Raw genomic sequence first — 27,796 nt, 5'->3', positions numbered from 1 at the left:
AGGAGGCAGGGCTTTGCCCTGACGTCAGCTCTCACGGGGCGCAGAGGATCCTGGACTGGGGTTTAAACTGAATATCTAGGTCGGGCGCTCCACGTGGTCTCCCTGTGTCTCTGCTCAGTGATAGAGTTGGAGTTTTGTCTTCCCAGGTAACGATCCCATTTAAATACTATTATTCTCCCTGCAGCCCACTCTGACTCACCAGACTCTGTGCACCGGGCACTTTGCTCCAGGCTCCTATTCCTGCTACTTGTCATAACCTTCTGTGGCAAAGTAAACCAGTGCACAAGGTGCAACTTGCATTCCCCTGAAATTAAAAGCATATAAATTATTAATAGTTCTGAGTGTGTCAGTCATAGACCTTATTCAGCTGTGTAACTACATGCACATTTGTGCTAATCTATTATAGACTTTATTCACTAATGTAACTCTTCATGCACAGAGTACATCACCCATCATGCTTCCCCCTTGTGACCTGCCTCCTCATGCTCCTCATAAAGTATTGTCCTGTGTTGCAGAGATGGCTGACACTGTTCTGGTGATTGGCAGCGGAGCCAGGGAGCATGCACTAGTCTGGAAACTGGCACAGTCTGCCCACGTCAAAGAGATCCTTGTAGCGCCGGGGAATGCTGGTACTGCTGGCAGTGGAAAGATCTCAAATACAGGTAAGCGTCACATTCCCTTCAGTCTGGTGTTTAATTGTTCTCTAGTCCAATACTAAGGGCTGATCAGTCTCTTGACTCATTGGAAGTTATTTAAATACCTGCTGCAATGTGCAGATAGTGCTGTGTGACCTCAACCAATCAGGTGTCTGCTTTTATTGGTTTAGGCAGCGCTAGACAGATTGCAGCTGCACTGTGCGGTTGTCGTGGTGACATCACTTTGAACATACGCACTGTTTTATTCAAGATCGCATAAAGCTGATTTTTAAATTAAATATATTTTTTCAACTCTTTATTACTGACCTGCATACAATAAATGGAGTGTTGGTGATTTGAATCAATATAAGGGAGGTATTTATCAAAGTGTGGAGCGAGATAAAGTACCAACCAATCAGCTCCTAACTGTCATTTTCACAGGCTGTATTTGAAAATGACAGGAGCTGATTGATTAGTGCTTTATCTCTCCTGAATGCTTTGATAAATACGCCACGTCTCTTATTCTCGTTCACTCCTGGGGGTATATTTACTAAAGTGAGAGTTTTTAGAAGTGGAGATGTTGCCCATAGCAACCAATCAGATTCTAGCTATTATCTTCTAGAAGGTGCTAGTTAAATGTTTAGGTAGAATATGGTTGGTTGCTATGGGCAACCTCACTTCTAAAAACTCTCACTTTAGTAAATATATCCCCTGGGGTCATGCTTCCTCCTGTTGGTTTGCTCACTCCCCATTTATGTATTGACTCTTCAGCTACACCATTGTGTTCAAAGTTGACCCCCTGTGCTTTGGCTGTCTTGCTGCACAAATTTCTTTGTATATTGGGGTTGGAACAGATTGCTGTGGATTGACTGGTACAGTAAAGATGCTGGGACAGTTGAAAAGGGAAATTTTACAAAATAAAAAGTAAATCCTTTGTTTGGAAACTCCTGGACTTTGCATGAGATCAGCCCACCTAACTCCTACAGTGCATGTACTAGATTTCCTGGGTGCTGGAGAAAACTTAAAGCTAACTAGATTAGCTGCCCTGCATCCTGCTGCGGACATGTGCGGGTCACATTCCCATTAATTTCTTAATTACTGCGTCCTGTGATCTGTGGTATAAAAGTATTTAAAATTATACATAGAGAATACATCTAAGAATATTTAAATGAAGAACACAATAGACTCCCTCCGCCACCCCCTCATTTAATCACCTTTTTATTTATACGAAGTTGTCAGTTGGTCTGAACCCCGAGTGCCCCAGCTGCAATGTTGGAACTTGTAGTTCCACAAATCTTTATGTAAATTAGTGGATGAAGGGCTGAGTATATTTTGATTTAAACCTTTTCATTTTAGAGCCACCCTTTTTCTTCTATCCTATTGAATGATCATATTCAATCCTATTGCAGGATGCTTTCGGGATATTTTGTTAATTTGGTTATTTATATAGTGCGCACAAATTCCGCAGCGCTTTACAGACAATATTTGACCATTTACATCAGTCTCTGCCCCAGTGGAGCTAACAATTTATTTTTCCTACCACATACACATTAGTATTTTTTTTTTTTTTTTGGGACCCAATTAACCTAACAGGATATTTGCAGAGTGTGGGAGGAAACCGGAGCACCCGGAGGAAACCCACGCAGACACAGTTAAGGCCGTAGTGGGAATCGAACCCACAAGCTCAGTGCTGTGAGGCAGTAATGCTAACCATTACACCCTCTGTGCTGCCCATTGTGTAATCATGCTGCACTGTCTGCAAAGGAAATGCCCCTGCATGTGCTATGACTCCCACTTCCCATAAAACTCTCCCACATGCCCCTCAGACCTCCTATATTACATAGATCACCCCACATCATGCCCCTCAGACTAACCTGAATACCATTCAGACCACCTTCCATACCTATATAAAAAACTGAAGAAGATAGCGCTTCCTAGATGATCTGATGTGTGAGAAGAGACTGCTGCCAAAAAGAAGAATTTGTGTGATTACTTCAGATACTATTAGAAAAAAAACTGGCTGCGCTCAATTCATCACACTGTCTTTACACTATAGTAAAAAATATATTTAATATGGCAGTATTGTACACAGATAAAATTATTCAAAAACTATGTGGAACATGTATGTGTTCCTAATAGAAAATACATACATACATACAACATATAATTAATATGTCCTGTGTATGCCGGCTCAGTTTAATGATCCAGAATTAGACCAACTTTAACCAGAAGCTGCTTGTGGACTTCACCCAGGCCTCTGCTCATTTGCAGGCTCCTGCTGTGTGTGGCTCCAACTTGTCTGCAAAAGCAGCTTGTGACTCAGTGGGACACCTGCTGTCTTTTTGCTCTTCTCTGGAAGTCCACAAGCAGCTTGTGGTTAAAGTTGGTCTAATTCTGGATCATACAACTGGGCCGGCCGGCGGCTCCATCAGTAGCTACATACCACTTGATACGGAGCGGAGCAATACTACTGAGAGCTCCTGCGACGAGAGGGAGATATTCTGATATCCAGTGACGGATACATGAAGAATACGCGCTGCAAGTATTAGGACATACACAGCATCACACGTGGAATACTGAGACTCCTGATCTGCAGATCACAGACTATCTCTACCAGAATCGGGTGAGCTCATTCCGTGTTACCATAATAGCAACATTCTATCTAATTGCTGCACTATTTTAAAGCTGCCACAGATACAGTGTACCTATACTCAAGAGAAACATTTTATTCATTCCTTTTCTGGAAATAATATGACCAGGAATACTGACTTTATTCATTCAATTTGTTTTATTCTTTTTTGATATTAATTATATGTTGTTTATATGTATGTATGTATTTTCTATTAGGAACACATACATGTTCCACATAGTTTTTGAATAATTTTATCTGTGTACAATATTGCCATATTAAATATCTTTTTTTATATTTTTCAGTATAATGTGGTTCATAATATACCTAGTGTGATGAATTGAGCGCAGCCAAGTTTTTTTCTAATAGCACCTTCCATACCTCTCAGACTTCCTCACATGTCACACAGACCATCCCGCATGCTATTAAGACCCCCCCCCCTCATTTTACTCCCCTCACATGCCCCTTAGAACTCCCAGAATGCACTTAGACTTTGCCCTCATGTCGCTCGCATACCGGCCAAAATTTCTAAAGGCAAAGTTCCAAGCAAAAGAAGCCCCACGCCAATATCCGTGAATCGGGAAAGGTGGGAGGCATGTTCGCACATGTCCCCCACACACTGGCACTCCCCAAATCCTTCACATAATTAGCAAATATTTTCCTTCCCTGCTCACATAGTCAGGGTAAGCTCCACTGCTTTTCCTCCTCATCCAATGTGCTGCTGAGCTTGTCTTGTGTAAGATCACCTAAGTATCCCGAGACATGTCATTGGAGCGTGTCTACACCAAATACATGGGCTGGAGGCTGTGTTACCTAGTGCTTCATAATAACCAGCGTTCCTGAGGCATCCTTACAATTAGTTACTGTGACTTGCTGCTTTGATTTTGTTGACTTCCTCTTCTGTAGATGTCCCGACCAGTGATCATCTCCAACTCATCCAGTTTTGCAAGAGCAAGAATGTTACACTGGTGGTGGTTGGTCCAGAAGCTCCTCTAGCTGCAGGTAATTGTGCCTTCATACTGACCTGCTGTTCCTTAGTGCTAATAAGGTGACCTGTAATAAAGAAGAAAGCTTTACTTACTGGCAGTTGCTGCTTCACCATGAACTTCATTTGCATGAGCCTTTATTGAGAACCCATAAACTGCTTATCTGAAGGGCATACAGAATAGATATTTCCTCATCCAACTAGCCTGCATACACTATGTGGCGTAAGTTTCCTGGTGCGAGGGAGCCGCCAGGTCCTATACAACTGCTAGCACCGAGCGTTTCTTTCCCCTGAAAATACATTTGTCGTGATATTATAGGACGCACCAGGAGACCGTGCTGATTGGTTTGCTATGCGACACTTGTATATCTGCGAGACTGGGTCTGTAAATGAAGCACAACTGAACTTGGCGTGGAAAAAATCCGCGGCTGCTGCATCGTAGCACTTTGCATGCTGATTCAGTTATTTAGGGCCGTATTCAATTAGGAGCGAAATCCCGTTTTCGGCGAAACTTTGTCACCGATGACGTAATTTTCGCTTATTTCATTTATCACCGTATTCAATTTTGGCGTCTTTTCGCCAGTGCAATAACACAATACAATGTATTAGGCGAAACAGTTTCGCCTATGAATACCCGGCCGAAAAAAATGCAAAATTGGGATGAAGAGGTGCAGAAACCCCTCTGTACCCTTTGTACACCCCCCTAGATGCAAACTGCGTAAAAGAGCACAAACCCCTCCCTCCCCCCCACAACGGACACCACCAAAAAGCACTTTGAAAATGTGAGCGGAAAAAAATCAAAGTGGGGGTACAAACTCAAAAACTAGCGCAATAGTCTTTGGGGGGGGTCTGCTAGTATGGGGGAGGAGTATTTTTGATGGCAGGTGCTTGTTGAAGGTGCGTTTTTGGCGCTTTTTTAATGCTTGACATTAGCCATTTTTAAATACGCTTGCACCCATTTTCATGTACCCCAAATTTGATGGGACTACTTATTTTCCCAAAAAAAGGTTGCAAAATGCTATTCTTCACCCCTTGCTCAAAGACTGTAAATAGCGCCTATGACAGCATTTAAAAACCCCAAATACCTTTAGCAGGGCTAATCGGGGGTACCTATAGTGAACCCCAATATCAGAGCATCTTTAGGGAGGTGTCAGGATGATTTCCCCAAAAATGACTGGACTTTTCGCCGATTTACGTTTCGCCGGGTCTCGTTTTCGCACATTTGCAATTGAATACGGGGATATGCGGGGAAGCGCGCGATAAGTTTTTGGCCGGTAAAACCTCCGATGACGGCGAAAAGTCCAGCAGCGGACTTTTCACTCATAATTGCATACGGCCCTTAGTCGCACACAGATATACGAGTGTCGCATATCATGTTAATCAGCACAGTCTCCTGGTGCATCACATTGCGATTTAGACATATTTAGCAGGGTTGCTCAGGACCTGGCGTGTCAAGAGGGACTGTTTGGCACAACTGCAGCAAGAATGTATGAGGACACATCTGCAGCTTATATTCACTGCCAGCTGGGATACCTGCCATTGCCCAGGTTCAAGACTGGACCCTGAAATACATCTGCAGCCTACATTTCTTTACCTTATCCTTGCCTATAACTATGCACATTAGGAGTAAGTGACCGTGCAGGCAGCGTATTCTCATACTGTGGGATTGGGGTATATTGGGAGCAGACTTACTGAACAGAAATCTGAACAGAAATCGGTATAGCTACCAAATCACTTGCGTTACAGTACTCTCTGCTGGACAGAGGGGGTGATTCATCTGCAGACAGATATGCTATCGCAGCTGCTAACATGTTATCAGCTGTAATCTGGTGTCATGCCTCCTGCGTGCATTACTAATCCGAGCTGCATCCAAGGACTCTGCATCGGATCATCTGCAATCCCTTCGGTCTGGCTGAGCTAACACGGGGACACGCAAGCCGGCCACGGCAGATGAGTAAAAGAGGCCAGGAAATCTTCGTCAGCCAACGGAGATCATGGCCTCATCACACTGTTAGAAAAGTGATATAACACAGCACTTTGAACGAGATGAGAATGTGTGACAGTGTATGAAGCCAGCCCCTCAGCCCTAGAACCTGTGTAATTTAAGAATGTCCCGGTTTTATGGGATTGTGTGACAGTGTGTGGGCATGAGGAAGTTCAAACCTAGGCAAAAACCTAATCCTGGTCAAATTACACCACCATGCCAAATTTAGGTGGTGCTAGGTACAAAACGCATAATGGACAAACGCACACTTTTATTGTCTAGCTTAGCCATATTTCTGTCTGTATACACTGATTTATAATGGAATGTTCCTTCTATGCCAGGTCTTGTTGATGATTTGACAGCGGCCGGTGTGAGATGTTTTGGACCCAGTGCAAAAGCTGCCCAGCTGGAGGCCAGTAAAAGTTTTGCCAAAGACTTTATGGACAGTCATGGCATCCCAACAGCCAAGTGGAAATCCTTCACCGATCCAAAGAAAGCCTGCAACTTTATTACTAGGTGATCAGTACTACTAAGCATTGCTGCATGGCATGTAGTCTGCTGGTATAAATGGCTGTAAGTGTAGTGTAATGACCATGGTCCACACTATTGCAGGGAAAAGCACTTTTCCATTTAAGCAGGATGTAATAATAAAGCAAATTTGTGTGTATGTATAAAACAAGTCCATAAAAAAGGTGTGCAATCCAGCTTACGTAAATGAAAAAAAAAAAAAGCGCCCAGAATTTTAGTAACTCATGAGGATAACTGTGTTCCTGTAATTTTTAAATGTAATCTTGTATTTGACTAAGACGTCCATTTATAAAGGGTTAGGGCATCGTGCAGGCAGTTCGGTTGCTTATCTCAGTTATCTCTCTCTAGCGCTGATTTCCCAGCTCTGGTAGTGAAGGCGAGCGGCCTGGCTGCTGGGAAGGGTGTGATTGTAGCCAGCAGCAAGGAGGAGGCCTGTAAAGCTGTACATGACATCATGCAGGTGAGTGTTTAGGCCTCTAGGTTACATGCGTCTAGTTGCCTGGATGTTCTGCAGAGAGTAACCTCGTGCATTGCCTGACGCATGGGGCAAAGGGTTCCTCTGCAAAAACCCTAAGGGGTATATCTACTAAAGTGCGGGTTTTTTAGAAGTGGAGATGTTGCCCATAGCAACCAGTCAGATTATAGCTATTATCTTCTAGAAGGTGATGGAAAAATAGGTAGAATCTGATTTGGTTGCTATGGGCAAAAACTCCACTTCTAAAAGCCTGCATTTTATTTATTATACCCCCTAAGATGGGCAACTGGCACTTTATATGGACATAGACTGTTCTAGAAACACTGTTATATAAATAAAGGATTATCATAATAATAGGGAAGTTTCTTTTTGAACACTATGTAGCTTTTTAAACCTGAATAGGTTACCAGGGGGAGATATATGTAACTGACACATGTTCATGTTTAATCTATCATTAATAAGGGCAGAACATATCCTGCATATCAACCAATAAAACCGTTAATGGCAGACATCTCATATGTTCGTGTAAGGTTAATCCTTTGCTTCAGTATGTCTTAAAGCTATATATACGGTCCAACACTATTGGGATCTTCTCTGTAGGTGTCGGAAACTGAACTAATCTTCACCAATGTCTCCATTTACCAGCAAAGAGAATGAAGCTTTGTCCTAGGCAGGCAATCAGATATGCTGAGGCAGGAAACGTGGCTTTCTACTGCTATAGATAACATGGCTGACATAATCCCTGCTTCTTAATGTAGGACAAGGCGTTTGGAGAAGCTGGGGAGACTGTGGTTGTTGAAGAGCTGCTGGATGGCGAAGAAGTGTCTGTACGTATCATCGCTGCCTGCGTTTGGCCCCCGACCCTCCTCTGCCATAGAGACGAGAGTCACTGCCAATGTCATCATTGTCTGATTCTCCTAGTTCTGGAACTTGTCTGATCAGTAACCTAATATATGGCCTTGTATGAACGTGCAATGCACTAGGTGTGTGTGTGTATAAATGCATGCATGCACAGGGCCGTAGCTAGGGTAGTGCGGCCGGTGCCATCGCACAGGGCACCACAGGTCAGGGGGCACTGTTTCGGCCTGTCAAATTTTATGTATATTATCATTCTTGCTTGTAGCTTCCTCTTATTTTATCCCCAGCATCTCCTGGCCCCTTTTATCTCTTCCTTGGTCCTTCCCCATGAAGCCATGGCCCTTTTTTGGGTGCATTATGTCCCTTTGAAAAATGAGGGGGGCGCCAATGCTCTTTCTGGCACAGGGCACCAAAAAGACTAGTTACGGCTCTGTGCATACATACATACATACGCAGTGCACTAGGTATAGACGTGCAAAAGTACAAGTAGTCCTGTCTCCTGCTGTACACACTATTACAACCTGTCTTGTGTTCTTGAAGCCACAGAACCAGCCTTTGGTGTTACTGTGGTCTCTAAAGCTGATCCCAAACTTTCTCCCTGCTTCCCGTCCATTCTGTAGTGGGATCTCTAACTCTGCCTCTTGCCCCCTGCAGTGCCTGTGTTTCACCGATGGGGTCACTGTTGCCCCAATGCCACCAGCCCAAGATCACAAGAGACTGATGGATGGAGACAAAGGTCCCAACACAGGGGGAATGGGAGCCTATTGTCCAGCCCCTCAGGTATGTCCTAGCTCTGGAATATGTTGCTGAAATGATGCAATGTAATTTGAGCTAGAAGATTTCGTCTAGGCCGTGTCTTCTGTGTTTGAGATTTTATAGACCTTACAGCCCAGACTATGGGGGGGAATTCAATTCAGCGCGATGTTGAATAGCGACGTGAGGGAGCTCCCGCAGCTATTCAATACACCGCGCTGTTTGGCCACGCTAAGGATTTTTGCTCGCACCTCACCGGGGAAGCGAGGAGAAATCCGACCAAAGTGCCGGGCGCGCAGCTGTTTTACTTCTTAGCGCAGCGCTAACAGCCTTGTGCCCGGCACTTTGGTCAGAGAATGCCGATTAACGCGCCTTAACACCCTTGTTAAGGCGCGATAACCGGCATTCTCCGACCACACAGTGCACTGAATTGAATAGTTCTGGAAGCTCTCCCCCGACGCTATTCAATTTGCGCTGAATTGAATCGCCCCCTATGTGTTTTACAGAGGCAACTTTATTTTTAAATAATATTTCATTTGGTTGTCTGACAAATTGTGTCCTCCTATGCCAGTGTTGGCTAACCTTGACACTCCAGCTGTTGTGGAACTATATATCCCAGCATGCCCTGCCACAGTTTTAGCATGCCCTAATAGCAAAACTGTAGCAGTGCATGCTGGGTTATGTAGTTCCATAACAGCTGGAGTGTCAAGGTTAGCCAACACTGTCCTATGCCATAATCCTCATACTCCATTGTGTTCAGTTCTGTGTGTTCTCCGTACAAGAGTAAAACGCACAAGAAACCTGGCGCCCATCAAATACTCTGTGCAATAACCTGATTGCTGCTTTCTAATTGGAGGGAATACTCAATAAACATTACGAAAAAAACATACAAATACAAATTTTTTTTATTCAAAACATAGAAAATACAATGGTAAAACCCCGGCCGGTATCAAAATAAATATCAAAGTATCATTTTTCCTATCCATAGCATGAATTCTTCTGTCCTATTGAGCGAATTGACAAGCTGATTATTATAGCTGCATTGAATACCCAGCAGCTTTTTTTGGTGTAATAGCAGATAATAGCGTATTTGTGTGAAATATGGGAAGATATGGAGTTCAAGCAGCGGCTGCAAGTCGCACCCGATTACATAAGCCCCCTGTGTGGAGATGGACTGAACTTATGGAATAGTGTTTGTCTGCAGATATGGGAAATGATTTACAGTATCTCTAATGGTGCCCATCCACATAGCGATATTTGCAAGCGTTATCGTGCAATCGCTTGCAAATCGTGCACATTTATGTCGGAAACTACAAGTGATGCGCGCGCCCTCTGGTCGTTTCCTACATCTATCATCGTACAAACAAGCTGGACAACCTGACTATAAATGCATGTTTGCAGATGATGGATGAGCCTGCACTGAACGACTGCTCGTTCAGTGCAGGCTCATCACAGACTGACAAACAACCATTACAATGTCGTAGCCGTGCAGTCGTTTTCAGCTAGTACAGTGGATTTGCAGCTTAACTTTCTTTCTTTACCACGCTAGATTTCCAAGCAATTACTAGACCAGATCCGGGACTCTGTATTGCAAACAGCAGTTGATGGAATCCGCAAAGAAGGCTCCCCATATATCGGTGAGTTTTTCCTTTTGAGTGTCGCGGGGGTCATTCTTTAAGTCTGAGTGAGCGCAAACGAGCTGGTCCCTCTGCACTAGCCCATCGCAGGGTCAGCCTACCTGTTGGCATCATAAGTGTGTCTGAGAGAATGGGGGCAAAGCACAAAAATGTGAGGGCTAAATAGTGTAGCCCGCGCTTGTACTTCTGTTTTATACTGTATAAGTACTTGGGTATCGTGTGTGTGTGTGGCTGTGTACATACCAAATCGAGTTCAGCTAAATGAGTTTGTCTTTGTGAGTGAGCCTGTGCATAATGTGTTTTTCAGGCGTTCTCTATGCTGGTATCATGTGTACAAAGGAGGGGTTTAAGGTTCTTGAGTTTAACTGCCGATTTGGGGACCCGGAATGTCAGGTACGTGGCACGGTGTTTTGAGTGGGTTATGTGGCCAGATTGAACTAGAGCAGTATTAATGTGCTTGTAACACCCTAACCTTGCAGTCTTTGGGTTTAGGGTTCGGGGTATCCGGGGAACTTGCAGACTAGAGGATATAACTTTTTATTTTAATACTATTTACATATTTGTGGCTAGAAGAGTTCTAGGCAATGCTGTTCGCTATGATAGTCCCCTGCCCATTCACCCTTCTGAACGCACTATCACTGTGGACTAAGATTAGCGATGGGCATTCATTGGGCACCATAGTACCACTGGTCTCTCTGTGTTGGGCCATCGCTTACTTCTGTAACTTAATGCACAAAAACCTGCATTGAAGTGGGACCTGCTCTGTAGTGAACTACACTTTCTATCTTTGGCAGGTGCTACATGGCCTGTTCTTCATATCAAAGCTTTTGTGTGAAATAAACTCATAAATACTTTGTATCAATTAACGTTTAAAGGTAATTCTGCCGCTGCTTCAGAGTGATCTGTATGAGGTTATCCAGGCCACCATTGATGGCCGGCTTGCCATGTCTATGCCTGTCTGGCTAGAGGACCACGCTGCGGTTACCGTGGTTATTGCCAGCAGGGGTTATCCTGGTAATTATGCCAAGGGCCTGGAAATCACTGGTAAGTTTTGGTGTCTTTTTTTACAATGTTCTGTGACCTGTGTATTTGTTGCTATGCATAGGTTGATTAGTTATTTTTATATATTTTTGTGTGTGTTTTATTTTAACAAGTTGTTGTGATCAGAAAAAGATGGTTAATTTTCGTTTGTGGTGTTGTTGTATTGTGTATTTCTAGAAAGTTGTGTTTTCTCAGCTATGTGGCTCATTCATTTGGTTTCTGATCCAGGACTCGCTGAAGCCAGAGACCTGGGTTTGGAGGTCTTCCATGCTGGTACAGCGCTGAAGGATGGCAAGGTGGTCACCAGCGGTGGTCGTGTTCTTACGGTTACTTCTATTGGGAAGTCTCTGGTATCTGCTCTGGAAGGAGCAAACAAAGGCGTGGAAGCCATAAAGTTTTCTGGCTCAGTTTATAGAAAGGATATAGGTTACCGAGCTATAGATTATCTCAAGCAGCACAGGTGTGTATTGGAGGACCGGGGATGAAACTGTATCTCGTGACCCTGTCTACACGTGGTCTGATGTACTGTAGTGGTGGTCGGTGCAGCTGTATAATTTTTTAAATTAATAAATGATTAAAAACAAAAATGGATTTTCATTTTGACTAATGCGTTTCGCTAAGCTCCCTGAGGTGACACGTATGGGGAAACACTCATACTTCCTGGGATTAGAAGTGATGTGCTTTTCGGTATATAGGAAGTCGTGACCCAATTCTCTTATACTCATGGTTTTATTTATTAAATCATGTAAGTTCTACATTAATTGTCTTTACTACACAATTTTTTTTTTTTTTAACCTTTCATTAAATTACTATTTTAGATTTCAATAAAATTAAGATTTTTTTTTTTTTTTTAATTGGGGCATAAAAAATGAACATGGAAGAAATCGTGATAAACAGTAGAATACGCCAGTATATATAGAGATTGTGTGTGTGTGTGTGTATATATATATATATATATATATATATATATATATTTATATATATTATAACTTCCCATTACTTTATACTCAATGTGATACATAAAAATTTATTAGTTTTCAACAATACAGATCACTATCATAGTCACATATACACTGTTTAGCTGGCGATCTGATACCACTTTGACTGCTTGATGGAGTAATGCCACTCTGTGGAGTCTATTTACAAAGCCTTGGATTGAGATAAAATGAACAGAGAAAGTACCAGCCAATCTGCTCCTTTCTGCCATATCACAGGCTGTGTTTGAAAAATGATAGCTCATTGGCTGGTACTCTGTGAACTTTATCTCCATCCAAGGCTTAGTAAATGGACCCTTTCTACTGTTCCAAAAAGACACACAAGCTCATACCAGTTATGGCTTTACAGTATTGTGGACACTGATTTTTGTACATCCAACGCGTTTCGTCTTGGACTTCATCAGGGGTGGTGCAATAATGGCGAATGTGATACAATTTCCAATTCATAGGAAAAATAAAACTAGATAACAATCTGGCCAATGGTAAATTAGGAGTATTGTGTATATTCCATGTGCTTGGGTGAACAGCCAGCAGGTGACTGAGGGGCATTATTCCATCAACAGCTCATCCGATTTTATATATGAAAGTTTACAAGGGTATTAACTTCAAGGATAGTCACCACCTGATGTCTGTCATTAGTGCCCTTTTGAACTAATTTTAGCTCTATAGATGCATCAAATACAGGGTTTGCTTCTGGATTGGCTGAGTCTCATCAATGGCTTGCTTAGCATTCAGCAGACAGAGCCTTAGGATTGGTTCCATACTTCCGGCATTTATAATACTATGGTTGCTGGTTATTTCTGACCTCAATAAGCCTGGGCAGGGTCCATTATATGGTCAACGAAGTGTAACTGGGAACCCGAGGCGATACCTTCTCACCACAACGTTGGTAGCATTACCTGTTTGGTGATTAGATCTCCGGCAACCTATGAAGAAGCCAAATGGCGCAATGGACAGGGGTCTTGCGTTTTTTTTTTTTTTTAAATATATATTTGTAATATACGGAATTTATACAAACGCCATATTATTTCTGCACCTCTCCAGGTTTTGTAAGGGTGGTGGGACAGTTACTAGAGGAAAGTATCCTATAAGTGTGTGCTCTCTCTATTGCCAGGTCCCTGACATACAAAGACAGCGGTGTGGATATTGGGGCTGGGAACAATCTTGTGCAGAGAATTAAACCTTTTGCTAAAGCCACAGCTAGACCAGGTATGGTTCAAGTACAGTACGTGAGCTAAGTGACTGCAGCTAGATTGGACAGACAAGTTAGTCCCTGCCCTGTTTTATTGTGCATTCAACATAAAGCCCCCATCATTGCACTGGGAGAGATGCGGGCATACTCTAGTACAGGGGTAGGCAACGTGCAGCACTCCAGCTGCTGTGAAACTACATGTCCCAGCATGCCCTGCCACAGTTTTGCTCACAGGGCATGCTAAAACTGGCAGGGCCTGCTGGGATGTGTAGTTCTACAGAGCTGGAGTGCCGCACGTTGCTTACCCTTGCTTTAGGGTAATGCTCACTATCCGTTCTCAGAGTACAGACAGTGTTCTGTTCATCAATAGATCTTTGTGTGTGTGTGTGACAGAGCCACAACACAAGTGCAACCCCCGTGGCTGGAAGACTGTTGTATTAAAGACTAGTATATTATAATGCACCGTTAATTTAATGATGTATGCGGCTGTTTGTAGTGTTATTATTATGTAGCTGTGACCTAATCTCTTCCAACAGGTTGCAATGCGGAGCTTGGAGGCTTTGCCGGCCTGTTTGACCTTAAAGCTGCAGGATTTACCGACCCCATACTAGTGTCCGGGACAGACGGCGTAGGAACTAAAGTGAAGGTAAAGCGGTAATGAATTGGCCAATGGTAACTGGCAGCTACAGTAAATCTGTTTAAAGCAAAGTCCATGGAAACTCCGGCGCTCAAAAAGTAGATCTCTGACCTCCATCCTCTCTTGTTATATGGGGGAGGCAGGATACAATAGTCAGTAACACATACATCCCTATTATGTGGAGAGCCTAAATAGGAGAGTGAATAGGACACTATGCTGTGCAGATGTGTGTTCTCTGGGGGTATTACTGACTCATCCCCCTCCCCTTGTTCCAGTACCTTTTTTATTTCTATTTTCTTCAGAAATCAAACCCTTGCTATAATGCATTGTCGTTGCAGATTGCACAAGCATGTAATAAGCATGACACCATCGGGCAGGACCTACTGGCTATGTGCGTGAATGACATCTTGGCGCAGGGAGCCGAGCCTCTATTTTTCCTGGATTACTTTGCCTGTGGGGCCTTAGACGTGACTGTGGCTGGATCGGTGGTCTCCGGTATAGCCAGAGCTTGCCAAACAGCTGGATGTGCTCTTCTCGGTAAGGCTATAGATTGAATTCCCCCCCTAGTGCATTTAAAATCCCATATTTTATTTTCATTTTTTTTTTTTTTAATACTTTATTTGTGCCCGTATTACATGGAAGCTCTTCACATACCGTTTTTGCCTTTTGTAGGTGGCGAAACAGCCGAGATGCCGGGAATGTATGCCCCCGGCGACTACGACCTAGCCGGCTTTGCTGTGGGTGCAGTGGAGAGGGGCCACATGCTGCCGCATCTGGAGAGGATCACGGCAGGGGACCTGGTTATCGGCGTCTCTTCCTCGGGTGTTCATAGCAACGGCTTCAGCCTGGTCCGGAAAGTGCTTGAGAAGTCTGGGCTGGAGCTTTCCTCACCAGCACCGTCTGGGTGTGGGGACAGGACATTGGGTGAGGCCTTGTCATTCTCCGCTGTGCAGTGGTTCCCAGTTACCCTGAATAACATGACACATTTTGAATTTCTTCACATACATAGGGGGAGATGTACCAAGCCTTGGAGAGAGAGTGGATGGAGATAATGTTCTAATCAGCTCCTGTCATTTTTCAAACCGACTGTAAAGTAACAATTAGGAGTTGGTTGGTTGGTACTTTATCTTTCTCCATCACTTGATACATCTCCCCCATAGTTTTAGATACAGTTTCATACCATACCATTGCCCTTGGCTGTAATTGCAGTCTGGCTTCTATCCAGACACTGTTGGAAATGTGCTCTCTCTTTAATAGTCATTCTAATGATGCCCTGTTCGATATGTTACTTGCAGAGCATTTGCCCTGTGATGGTCTCCCCAATCTGCCATGCGTTTCTTTTATTCTATTCTCTTACAGGAGAACTTTTATTGACCCCTACCAAAATCTACAGCAAGACCCTCTTACCCATTCTTAAATCCGGCCGTGTAAAGGCTTACGCTCACATCACTGGGGGTGGGCTCCTGGAGAACATTCCCAGGATCCTGCCCGCATCTCTTGGAGTCACTTTGGGTGAGTGAGAGGAGCACAGTGGCTGAGGTTTGCTCAGGGAACCCCTGATATTACACAGGGCTGCTGCTCTCCATGTACCGATGCTCCCAGTGTTGCAGCTTCTGTGTTCCAGGCTCTTGTACGTAACTCTTGGTATTGTTTTTTAGACGCCCTCTGCTGGAGGATACCGGGAATATTTTCCTGGCTGCAGAAAGAGGGAGGCCTGTCGGAGGAGGAGCTAACACGGACCTTTAACTGTGGGATTGGCGCAGTACTGATGGTGGAGAAGGGACTCGCTGAGCAGGTTCTGAAGGAGGTGCAGGCAGCAGAAGAAGCGTGGCTTATCGGGGAAGTGACCCCATGCCCTAAAGGTCTGCGTTCTCAGTATAAGTGTTTCCTTTTACTCATCCACCATGTACGTTGGGTTCCTTTTTTATCTGTATACATCAGTAAAGAATCCTTCCCCCGTCTCCAACACAAGATCAAGCTGACAAGGATATTTTATTTTAATCTGTTGTAAAAGGCTTCATCTAATGTTTTTTTGTTTCCTTTTTTCATTTTATTTTTTACAACATTGTCGAATACTTGAAATGTTACCATGGTGTTCTCTCCCTCCTCCCCTATATTATGTGGTCCCTTCCCAAGGACAACTCTTGCACTGCTGGGTTCCATGATTCTGTGAAGTCCTCAACCAATGTGATAAGGAGCAGAGTTATCTGCCCCGGAGCAGCGCATGGAGAGAGCAGACGGTGGGGCTGACATGGGGGTATACTGGCTGCCTATTCTCCCTTTGTCTCATCCAATTGGACAGCTATTCTGAGCTTTCAATATAAAGACCTTTAAACTGTGTTCATGTACATCTACAGGGAACCCAGGTGGATTATTTGATGGATCCACCTAATCTGTAATCCATGCGCATGCTTGGTGGAGATTGGGGTCCGATCTGATTAGGTCTTGGGGGGGAAATGTATCAAGCCTTAGAGAGAAAGTTACCCAAAGCATTGATGGTTTCCGGTTATTGAATACCATTATTGCTGCTTATTTATGTTGTCGCTGTAGCCATAGACCAGATCTGACTGGTGACCTTCATAGAGAAATGTAATGAAGGTGTTTTTTGACCTTCATAATTTCCACTGGGTGACCCCTAAAGTAACTTTATTTTTTCGTTAGACTCCTGCAGCGTGGAAGTAAAGAATCTGATGGCGGCTCTGCACAGGACAGAATCGCAGCCTCAAAACTATGTCTCTGCATCTGCCTGTGATGGAGCGGACAAGGCCGGGGAGGGTAAAGTGAGAGTGGCCGTCCTCATCTCCGGCACAGGTAAAGACTTAACCTGGCTGCACTGTATTTGGCTGTATGACTCTTATGCTTCCAACTTGTGGCTCTCTGAAAGCTCCCTAGTAGCAGAAATGTATCTGTGTAAGTTGCTAGTAGGGCTTATGTTGGGGGGACAGAGCTATTAGAGAGCTGACTGATCACAAATAGTTTCCCTATAGAGGTAATTTCTTCTTCATCCACTGGGGGGAGACTGGAGTGCACTGGGGTATAGATGAATGGTGTGTGGAGCCTGGCACTTAAAAACTTATGCTGGCCATACACGGTAAGATTTTCTGTCCAAACATCCAACTAGTTGGTTGGTTGGAATGAAAATCTGGTAACGTATGGGAGTAACTGATGATCAGCAATTTGCTCCTAAATGCCATAAAATAGATTAAAATGGTTGTTCACACAAGTTTGAACAAATTGTTTAGAGCAAATATTTAACAAACAGTTTTTGTCCATTTTCCTGTGTTTGGGAGCAAATTGCTGATTGTCATTTGGTTTCATACAGCACCAGATTTTCAACTAGTTGGATGGTTGGACAGAAAATCTTACCGTGTATGGCCAGCAGTAGTTGATTTGAATAAGGCTCCTCCCCCATTATACCCCATTTGACCTGCATTTAGTTTAAGTGCCTGTTGGAGCCCTGACGTTTGTTCCAGGGGCTGCAGTATCCTATTAGCAGTCTGGCAGGCTCTGTGCTGCCGTAGTCTGCCTGCATCGAGTGAGCCTCTGGAGGGACTTGCCACAGCTGCAACAGGTCTGTGTCTGGGTCCCTGAGCGCTGACACCGGAAGCAGAACAGCAGCGGTGAGTAGGATCCGCTCTGTGGCTAGTGAAGGACGGCTCTGCACACTATTAAAGTTACAGTTTGGCCGCGGGGAAGCGGCCTTTACATATTGGCTTATAGCTGAGTTGGGAGCGAGGCTTAGCATTGGCTACCATCTTGGCAGGCTCAGGGACTGCACTGGGAGCCACGCAGGAAGGGAGAGGCTCCCATTGGACAAGCAGCCTGTCGGTTAGCCTCCCCCCTCTTCAGTGCACAGCTGCCTGCAGACTGTTCACCATCTTTTCAGGATGTATGAGCAGCAACAGCTTCATGTAGCTCTGACTCCCGGCAGCCCCACTCATCACGGACACCCTGAGCCTGGCTACCACTCCTCCTCCTCTACCCTCCACTCCTCCTATATGGCGCTGGGGTTGTGTGTTTTACTTGATGGATGTTTTAATGTATAGTCACACTCAACATTGTCTATTAAGCTAGCCAGGTGGCACGGGACCGCTTATTTCAGCAAGATGGTTGTTATTGTACAGTCTAACCTACTAGGAACTCTGTCATTATTGTATGTCAGTACCTGCTTCTCTTGCCTTATCTATTTCCTCTGGGATCCCTACACAAGCAGGGCCTTCCTTTTCAGATGACTGAGCCATCCTGGGCTCAAGGTTTGGCCAACTCTGTTCAGTCTGGTACCGGGCCCCTCTTCTCTTGAGAGACTACTGGGCTCTTCCTCCAGGGGCTCAAGTAAGCCGTCCAGATGGTGCACTCCTCAAGAGTCAGTTTCTAGGAACCTCTGGAGGAGTGGTTCTCCAACTCTGTCCTCAGGACCCCACACAGGTTATGTTTTCCAGGTCACCCAGCAGGTGCACAGGTACATTCATTACTCACTGACACATTTTAAAAGATTCACAGGTGGAGCTAATTATTTCACTTCTGTGAGGAGACCTAGAAAACATGCACTGTTTGGGGTCCTGAGGACCAAGTTTGAGAACCTGTACTCTGGAGGAATCGGTCCTGGATCTATCTTTTTGCAGAAGACGACGCAGGTGATGCTCAAGGTGTCCGCCAGGTGTTTAACATCTCCAACATTGACACTCAGGAGGTGTCTTTCTTCAAGAGGAAGCGTAAACAACCTGTTACTTTTCTTTCCTCTCCTCAGTTGGAGGACTTGTCCACCGCATGGATGCATCCAAATTGCAAGTTCCAGATATGCAGATGTTAGATTTCCCTGCTGACCATGAACCGATCCGAGTGGGAGTCGACCCCATTAGTATCCCATAGTTTCTCAGTTGTCCAAAAAGACTACCCTCCTAGTGCCGGGTTCTACTACTGCTCTGGGACAGGTAGGATCAAAATCTTAAGTCGAGCTATGTGTCTGCGGGAGCTTCCATTCTGGTTTCGACCTGGGTAAATACTTGTAAGGTGGTGGATTTCCTTGTACATGGCCTTCACTCAATCACTCCTCTTCCTCTGGTTGAGAACATCAAGGAGTCCACTACTTTTTTGGAGGAGGTAGCTATAGAGACAAGCCTGGTCTGCTCCAGGGGTTTGCTCTTCAGCCATTGCTCCTGGAAAGGCCCTATGGCAACTGGCATGCAGGTGGATGCTGAATCCAAGTGTCCTCTAGAAGCCCTTCCTTTTTCAGGAGAGGTTTTGTTTGGTCCAGAGCTGATCTAATTGTTTTGGCCACAGGTGGTAAGTGTTGTGTTGTTTTTTTTATTTTTTTAACCTCCCTCTGTCAATTTTAAGGTAGTCTTCTGTCCTTCTTTTTTTTTTTTTTTTTTTTCTTTGCTCCTTTTGACCCTTGGATAAGTTGCAGTTTTGAGGGCACTGGGATCAGTCGTCCACCAGGGATGGCAACTCCAAGGGTGTGGTTAGTCTTGGCCTTACCATCACCTGGATATCGGACCTTCAGGGAAACCAACCCACATAGGGACCCCTAATGTGGACGTGCATCATATTTGTTTCTTAAACAAACTAGTTTTAAACTTGTTCTGATACCTGTGTTTGGAGTATCCTCTTGTAGGGTACGAGAGCCCTTCGATCTCTCTCCCGCCCCAAAGGTGTTTACCAAATTGATGGTGGTAATGGTGGCTAGTTGGGTGTAATGACCATCCCTTAGCTCGACGATCTCTTGGTAAAGGCCCCAACTTCAAACATACTTTACTCTCCTGTCCTTCTAACACATCACACATTCATCTAATGGGTGGATGTGAATTTAAAAAGTGCAATCTGACTCTCTCAGAGACTATTACTAAGAATTTTGTCCGATATGACCTTGCAGAGGATTTTTCTACCACCAGACAAGATTTTGGGTCATTCAGTCTCTTGTATTGCTGGTTCTTGGGGGGGGAAGCTGTTTCCGTCCACTTCTGCCTGCCACTTCTGGGGATGCTTGTCTCCTTTTAGGCAGTCCTGTTGGCAGGTTCCACTCTCTGGATCTTTAATTGGACCTTCTCTCCAAGTTGGAGGGTTCTCTCCTCCACCTGTCCCAAGTAGTTCGCCTATCCTTTCTCTGTTAGTTGGAAATTAAACGTCTTTGACATTTGCCCATTCACGATCTGGGATTGGGTGTTTGTCACGACGGACGCCGGTCTCGAGGCTAGGGCGCTGTGCTTCTCCATTATCATTTTCAAGGCCTTTGGTCTCAGCAGGAAGCGTTGCTGGCCATCAAAGTCCTGGAACTCAATATTCAATGCTTTGTGGCAGCTCAACAGCTCCTGCAGGTGCATCTGGTAAAAGTCCAGTTTGACAATGTCAAGTGCGTACGAAGAGTCCCTTGGCCATGAGGGAGTCAACACGCGTCCTCTTGATGGGCAGAAAGTCATGTTTCGACCATAGTGACAGTGTTCATTCCCGGGGTCGAAAATTGGTAGGCAGATTACCTCAGCCATCAGGATCTTCACCAAGACATCTTCCAGGCTCAATGGGGGTTGTCTAAAGTTGAACTTATGGTGTCCTCAAATACAACCACAAACTTTTCTCTTTACTGCTCCAGAACGAGAAACCCAGCGGCTCTGGTAGCAGATGCTCTGTGCCATGTGTTTTTCGTCAGGTCTTCCTTTTCCTGCCTTTTCCTTGGGTTCTGAAATGCATCAATTGGGAACGTACAACTGGTGATTCTGGTGGCTCCAGATTGACCACGTCAATCGGGGCACTCTGACTTAAGGCATTCTGATAGATGACCCATGGCCTCTTCCACATTACCCAGATCTGCTGCAACAAGGGCCATTTGTCCACCCCGTCTTACCTCGTCTGCATTTAACAGAGTGGCTGAGACTGCCTTTTTGAGGGAGAAGGGTATTCTAGAGGCTGTTATTCCGACCACATATGACTGCCCTGAACAAAGAGTCTTCTTTTCTCGGTTTCTGTGCATGCTGAAGGCTTGCAAGACAGTCTCTGTAAAACATTACCACCGCATTTGGTGGGTTTATGTTGCTTGATGCAAGCGGAATGGGTTTAGTCTCTCCTGTCTTTGTTTTCTGGAGGCAGGTCTGAACCTGGGATCCTTAAAGGTGCAGGAATTGGCACTATCCATCTTTTTCCAGCGTCGCTTGGCCTTGCTTCCTGAGTTGCAGATGTTTATGTAGGTGGCCCTCCACCTCCAACCCCTCTATTTCTCTCCCACGGTTCCGTGGGACTTGAGGAGTATTTTTTGCAATGTGTTCTGTTTTGAACCGCTTGACTCGATGGGCTTGATATACCTTACTTGGTAGAGGGTGTTTTTCCTAGCGATTGCCTCCGCCAGGACGGTGTCCAAGCGAAGTGCTTTGTCCTGTCGCTATCCCTATCTGGTTTTTCATGACAACCGGGCAGAGCTCCGTACATAACCTTACTTTTGCCGACTGTCGTCTCCACATCTATCAACCTATTGTGGTTCCGATTCTTCCCAGCAAAGATTTTTTTTGGTCATCAGTGTCCTCCCCAGAAATTGTTTCCAGCCAGGTGGTATCAACAAGTAGCTGGGTGGGGGCCTTCCCAATAATATGTTTTAAACCCTGACCTTTTATAATGATTTAAACTTGAAATAACATTTTATATATTAATTCTCTTCTAATTAAAGGCCCAGTCGTCTGATTATGAAAAAGCTGCAAAGTCTGTAGGATCTGGTCCTTTTTATACAGCTCCCAGATACTGTCCCCACTTGCAGGCTCCCAAAGTTCCGGATGGTAGGCTGTTTCTTACCGGGTGGTGCACCTGCATAAAACAGCCTGGGAAGAACACTGATCACCCTTTGAATATGGTACGGACCCTTCGGTTTTACTAACTTCGGCCTTGTGCAAAACAGATTACTTTATTATCATCCGATTCCCATAACCGGTGTTGGCTGGCCTGGAAGCAAACTGTAGCTCTGTCGGTTCGGGTGGTAATTCAGCAGGCTTACATTGGTTGCGCCAAACCAGTGCCTTCCAGGGTTTTGGCTTATTCCACTCTGTCTCTAGACGCCTCTTGGGCTGCCTATTATGGGCCTCTATCTACTTCTCAGGTTGCCACCTGGTCTTCCATGAACACTTAAAAATTCTGCAGTTTTTCGTCCAAAGAGGCTGGTTTTGTCAGCAGATGCTTTTTGAAGCCACAGCGCTCTCCCTCCGATGAGGACAACTTTGGAATGTACCCACTGTCACCCTGTGGATGAAGGAGAAACATGTATTTTACTGGTAAGTACAAAAATCCTTTCTATAATTCTACGGGCACTCGACGTCCTCCCTCTGCTGGTGTTTTGATTATCTTCTGTTCGGGTTCCGGCTGTTTGGTTGTTTGCTGTGTATTTGTCGGGATGTGTTCCGTCCTTTCCTTTTTAGGAAGGTTCTCCTCCCCCTTTTCTGTTTCTCTCGCCTCTTCGTATCTGCTTGGGTTTGCTAAAACTTAACTGACGTCAGGTAGGGTTTAGAGGGGGAAAAAGAACAATGTTCAAAACGGCTAAGATTTAATATGCCAGGCTCCACACAACACCATCTATACACCAGTATACTTCAGTCTCTCCCACACAATTGGATAAATTGATTTTACTGGTAAGTACAAAAATCTTGGTTTACCAGTAATGTTTTTTTTTGAGCTGTAAAAGCTGAATGCAGCAACCATCTTGTACACGCTGCAAATGCAGCCAAATTAGGAATATTGGTGTAGACCAATTATTGGGGCTGCACAGTGGTTAGCATTGCTGCCTCAGCACTAGAGTCACAAATTATATTCGTGACTAGGGCCTTAGCTGTGTGAAGTTTGTACGTTCTCCCCATGTCTGTGCCGGTTTTCTCATACTCCAAAAACCCTGCTGCCAGGTCAGTTAGCTGTGTGTGTGTGTGTGTGTGTGTGTGTTGGAGCTTACAGTGTAAATTCCCTAACGAGGCAGGCACCGATGTGAGAGACCATTACTCTCACTGTACAGCGCTGCGGCATTTGTGGTGCTATATAAATAATAGATGATGATAAAATTGGCTTGTCTGCTTTTTAATGCCAGGTACAAATCTTGAAGCTTTAATTAAGAGCACCAAGACTCTGAGCAGTGCCGCCTATATTGCCCTGGTAATATCCAACAAGGCTGGGGTGGGAGGACTGCAGAAAGCAGCTGCGGCCAATATTCCAACAAAGGTGATATATTCTATGTTTATATTTTATATTCATCGTTTTGGTGTTTGTGCTTTATTCTTCCAAACCCTTTGGATTGTCACATTGTGCTGGTCCTCACGCATTGCACCCAGGGTTTGTTTGGGCTGTTCCTGCTGATGCCTTCTTGCTGGGTTACATTACTTGTTATATTGCCAGATACAGCAGCTAAATTTTATAACCACAGTGGGAAAAAAAGCAGACCTTTTAGAACTTTGGGTTTTAGGTAGAACCACACAGTTTATGTATGAGGGGTAATTTTTTTTTTTTTTTTTACATTTGTTTTTTCAAGTGTGAGTTTTAATTGCCTACGTTCCAGGTCATCGACCACAAACAGTACAAAAGTCGTGAAGAATTTGACAGCGCAGTGGACAAAGTCCTCAATGAGTTCTCCATTGAGTTTGTATGTCTGGCCGGATTTATGAGAATCTTATCTGGACCCTTTGTCAGACAGTGGAACGGTGAGTGCACAATTAGTGGTCAGCTAAACCTGACATTATCATTAGCTTATTGTGTGTGTGTGTGTGTGTGTGTGTGTGTGTGTTCTGTAAACGACCAGTACATGAGCCGACGTATATGCATGCATTGGATTGGATACACCTGTCCAGCTCATCTGTAATATCCTTAAATCATTTATACAGATGTGTCCACATGATCTATCCTCCGTGCGCTACAAGTCGCGCCACACACAACGCGGGAGCTCCGTGTGACTCTGTCTTCCTTCCTGTGACAAATTGCACTAGCCATTGGCAGTGATCCCATTCTGATTAAGTACAGCACTTTAGGGTGCGGAGAGCTATGGGTGTAAATCTACCGTGTGGGGACCCTTGTAGGAATTGTTCCTCTATTTGTACAGATGTGTCCACATACATCTAGCCTCCTTGCGCACTAAACAGCCCTTCTAGTCATGACATGCCATGGCGTGACTCTGTAGTGCCGAGAGTCTTTTCCTGTGACTTTGTACCTTCAAATGCTTCTTATTCGCATAGTGATGGTCTGAGAGTCCTACAGGTGCATTTTGGCAAACTCCAGTCGGGCTGCCATGTGCTTTTACTAAGCAGTAGCTTCCGTCTGGCCGCTCTACCATACAGGCATGATTGGTGGATTGCTTTAGGATTGCTTCCGGAAGGTTCTCCTTTCTCCACAGAGGATGCTGTAGCTCTGACAGTGACCATCGGGTTCTTGGTCACCTCCCTGACTAGGGTCCTTCTCCCACGATCGCTCAGTTTAGACCTGGTGGTTCCGAACTTTTTCCATTTACAGATGATGGAGGCCATTGTGCTCATTGGGACCTTCAAAGCAGCAGATATTTTTCTGTACCTTTCCCCAGATTTGTGTCTCGGAGGTCTACAGACAATTCCTTGGACTTCATGCTTGGTTTGTTATGACATGCACTGTCAAGTGTGGGACCTTTATATAGACAGGTGTATGCCTTTCAAAATCATGTCCAATCAACTGAATTTACCACAGGTGGACTCCAATTAAGCTGTAGGAACATCTTGAGGATGATCAGTGGAAACAGGATGCACCTTAGCTCAATTTTGAGCTTCATGGCAAAGGCTGTGAATACTAAAGGTGCATACACACAACGATTCTTTTAACGATATCGTAAAAAAATCGTTCACTTTCTGAGTTAAAACGAACGATTATCGTTCATGCGCGTTCACGTTTGTAGTTCAGTCAGACTGACCAACTCAACGATTTTCAGTAGGGGAATATGCAAAAAAAATTTGTAGTTAAAAAAAAAATAAAAAAATCATTCATTACATTGAAAAAATGAACAATCGTTTACTAAAATCGTTCATTTACTAAATCGTGTGTGTGTGTGTGTGTATATATATGTGTGTATATATATATATATATATATATATATATATATATATATGTATATATGCAGCTTTACTGTATGTACTTGTGATTTCTTAGTTTTTTTTTTTATTTATTAAATTTGCAAAAATCTCAAACTTTTTACACGATGTTATTATGGGGTATTGTGTGTAGAATTTTGAGGACAAAAATTAATTTATTCCATTTTGGAATTAAGACTGTGAAATAACAAAATGTGGAAAAGATGAAGCGCTGTGAATACTTTCCAGATGCACTGTATACAAAACTATTTTAGAAAATGATTATTTTATTTAACCCAACATTTAACTTCGGTTTAGTGGTTTCTCTCAGATTATTTCTCACTTGAAGTGTAGTGACGCTTTTCTCCTGCCTCTCACCAGGGAAGATCCTTAACGTTCATCCGTCCCTGCTACCGTCATTTAAAGGAGCCCATGCACACAGACTGGTGCTGGAAGCCGGAGTGAGAGTCACTGGCTGTACTGTGCATTTTGTGGCTGTAAGTATCACTGCCTCTGTACTGTTACCACTAGCAACTTGCTTTTATTATGTCTCCTAAGTGATTAGAGGCCAGTCGTCGCTTCCTGTGGGGGCTGGAGCTCCTCTATTGGTGAGAGATATGTGGGGAGACCCCCCCCCCCCCCCCCCTTACAGAGAGAGACTGTGTGCACCTTTTAGTATATAATAGCTAGGGTCTGATTGGTTGCTATGGGATGTAGCAAGCCTTCTACATCTGTCCGCTTCTTGACTCTTTAGAAGTTACTCATAGCAACCAATTAGCTTCTAGCTTACATTTTATAGAATTTATAGTACTTGTTATATGTTAGCTAGAAGCTGACTGTTTGCAACTTCGCCACTCTTTAGAAGGTTTAATACATTTGTCTCCAAAGACCCGATTGCCCGGTTCTCTGTCTGAGTGGTGGGTGATGTAGGGAGGGGGGATGATCTGAGACTTCTCTGTGCAAAGATTCTGTCGCTTAACTTGTGCCTTTAAAAAAAAAAAAAATAGAAAAATAAAATGAAACCCTCCAGCAGCAGAGAATGGCGACGGCAGCATTTTCCTAGAGATCGGCACATACGCACTAGACAATGGTAGCGCCTACTGAGGACATGCACTGGTGAGAGGAAAGGGGGCGGGGGAGGCGCATCGGGCAGAGGTGCACGTGGGCCCTCCCACTCTAGCACAGCCTCTGACGCTGTGAACGTCACCTGAAACTAAATTGCAGAGTTTGATGCAGTCTTTTGAGTTCAGTAACAAATGTGATGGTGACCGCAGTGTGCTCCTTTCTCCCGCTCACTTATTGCCACTCGCTGTAGGGTGGGGGTGGGGGGGGGGGTTGATGAGCTGCAGCGTCACAATCTTTAAGCAAAATAATTTTAATATGAATTAGAAACAAGATAATTAGAATTAAAAAAAAAAAAGGCAGTAACTGGTATAATAGCTTGTACATCTGTGCAGCTTATGCTCCTGTGAAAAGTTTTTTGTCTAACGCCTAATCTCTCTTATAGGAGGAAGTTGACGCCGGGGCCATCATCTTTCAGGAGCCTGTTCCGGTGGAGCTTGGGGATACAGAGGACACCTTGTCTGAGCGGGTAAAGAAGGCTGAGCACAAAGCCTTCCCAGCCGCCCTGCAGCTTGTGGCCAGTGGGGCCGTGGAGCTAGGAACAGACGGCAAGCTCTGCTGGAAGAAGAACCAGTCTAACCCGAGCTTGGCCGAATAATGTCCTAAAGCCACGTATTGCACTGCGATCCTCATCATTCCCAGTTGTCGGCCCATGTTGGTGCCTTTTTAAAATGACAAATGATGGGAAGATTCAAACAGACTGGGCCTAGGACCTACAGCTTAGATCCTGTGCTCTACATGGTCTCCAGAACACACTGGATTGCTGTAGGCACAGTAATTGATAAATGTCCAGCTGCTAACTGCACTGAAGGCTGTTATACTGTAAGTACTGACCGCGTACACATATAAGCCGGCAATGGGCTGTGAGTAGAGGGCTTTGGGAAGAGTGTGCAGGCGTGGACCAGGGTGAGGCACATCATTGTATTCTTGTAGTCCTTCATCCAGCACTTACTGGTCTATATGGAAATGATGCTGCATTAGTACTTATAGCCAATGTAGCTAACAGGGGTCTAATCTGGTGCCTTCTCCAGCTGTTGTATAATAATATACCCCAACCAATGGGCAAGTCTACCCCCCGAGTAGCCATGGCCTGGCCTGGTCCTGCAGCACAAGATGGATCCTGAAGGTTCATTGCATCGTAATAGGAGGATTAATGATCTTGTAGAAGGTGAATGTGGGCAGTAATTAAGCCTAGCTTAGCATTGTTTACATTTTGATATTACTGTTACATGTTATATTGTGTCCTCCTCTAAGGCCCCATTTCCCTAATAAAGCCATGTTCTGTA

General features: G+C 44.4%; 1 protein-coding gene across 2 annotated transcripts; it reads left to right on the top strand.

The window, feature by feature from the left end:
- Positions 1–27,796, top strand: GART (phosphoribosylglycinamide formyltransferase, phosphoribosylglycinamide synthetase, phosphoribosylaminoimidazole synthetase). Of its 2 annotated transcripts, none has more exons than XM_088461669.1 (22): positions 1–146; positions 516–662; positions 4,171–4,266; positions 6,575–6,749; positions 7,110–7,221; positions 7,995–8,063; positions 8,749–8,874; positions 10,397–10,484; positions 10,792–10,877; positions 11,360–11,528; positions 11,754–11,985; positions 13,635–13,729; positions 14,249–14,358; positions 14,688–14,886; positions 15,022–15,273; positions 15,709–15,861; positions 16,008–16,211; positions 17,011–17,160; positions 23,396–23,526; positions 23,861–24,002; positions 25,770–25,885; positions 26,896–27,796. In XM_088461669.1, the coding sequence occupies exons 2-22, from the start codon at positions 518–520 to the stop codon at positions 27,106–27,108; spliced, it is 3,063 nt and encodes a 1,020-aa protein (XP_088317795.1). In that variant the 5' UTR covers positions 1–146; positions 516–517; the 3' UTR covers positions 27,109–27,796. The 2 variants fall into 2 exon arrangements, with proteins under 2 accessions (XP_088317795.1, XP_088317796.1); XM_088461670.1 differs by lacking the exon at positions 1–146 and adding an exon at positions 187–287.

The sequence above is a fragment of the Taudactylus pleione genome, unplaced genomic scaffold (genome assembly GCF_031769625.1).
Source record: "Taudactylus pleione unplaced genomic scaffold, aTauple2 ptg001086l, whole genome shotgun sequence".
Classification (NCBI taxonomy): domain Eukaryota; kingdom Metazoa; phylum Chordata; class Amphibia; order Anura; family Myobatrachidae; genus Taudactylus; species Taudactylus pleione.
The sequence above is the reverse complement of the archived record's forward strand: the minus strand, read 5'-3'. Positions and strand labels throughout refer to the sequence as shown.

What these genes read in the sequence shown, in the direction of transcription:
- GART (XM_088461669.1), top strand. Translation starts at nt 518, where the DNA reads ATGGCTGACACTGTTCTGGTGATTGGCAGCGGAGCCAGGGAGCATGCA. An exon ending in TGGAAAGATCTCAAATACAG is followed by an intron (nt 663 to 4,170) that starts GTAAGCGTCACA and finishes CCTCTTCTGTAG; the next exon opens with ATGTCCCGACCAGTGATCAT. An exon ending in GATTATCTCAAGCAGCACAG is followed by an intron (nt 11,986 to 13,634) that starts GTGTGTATTGGA and finishes CTCTATTGCCAG; the next exon opens with GTCCCTGACATACAAAGACA.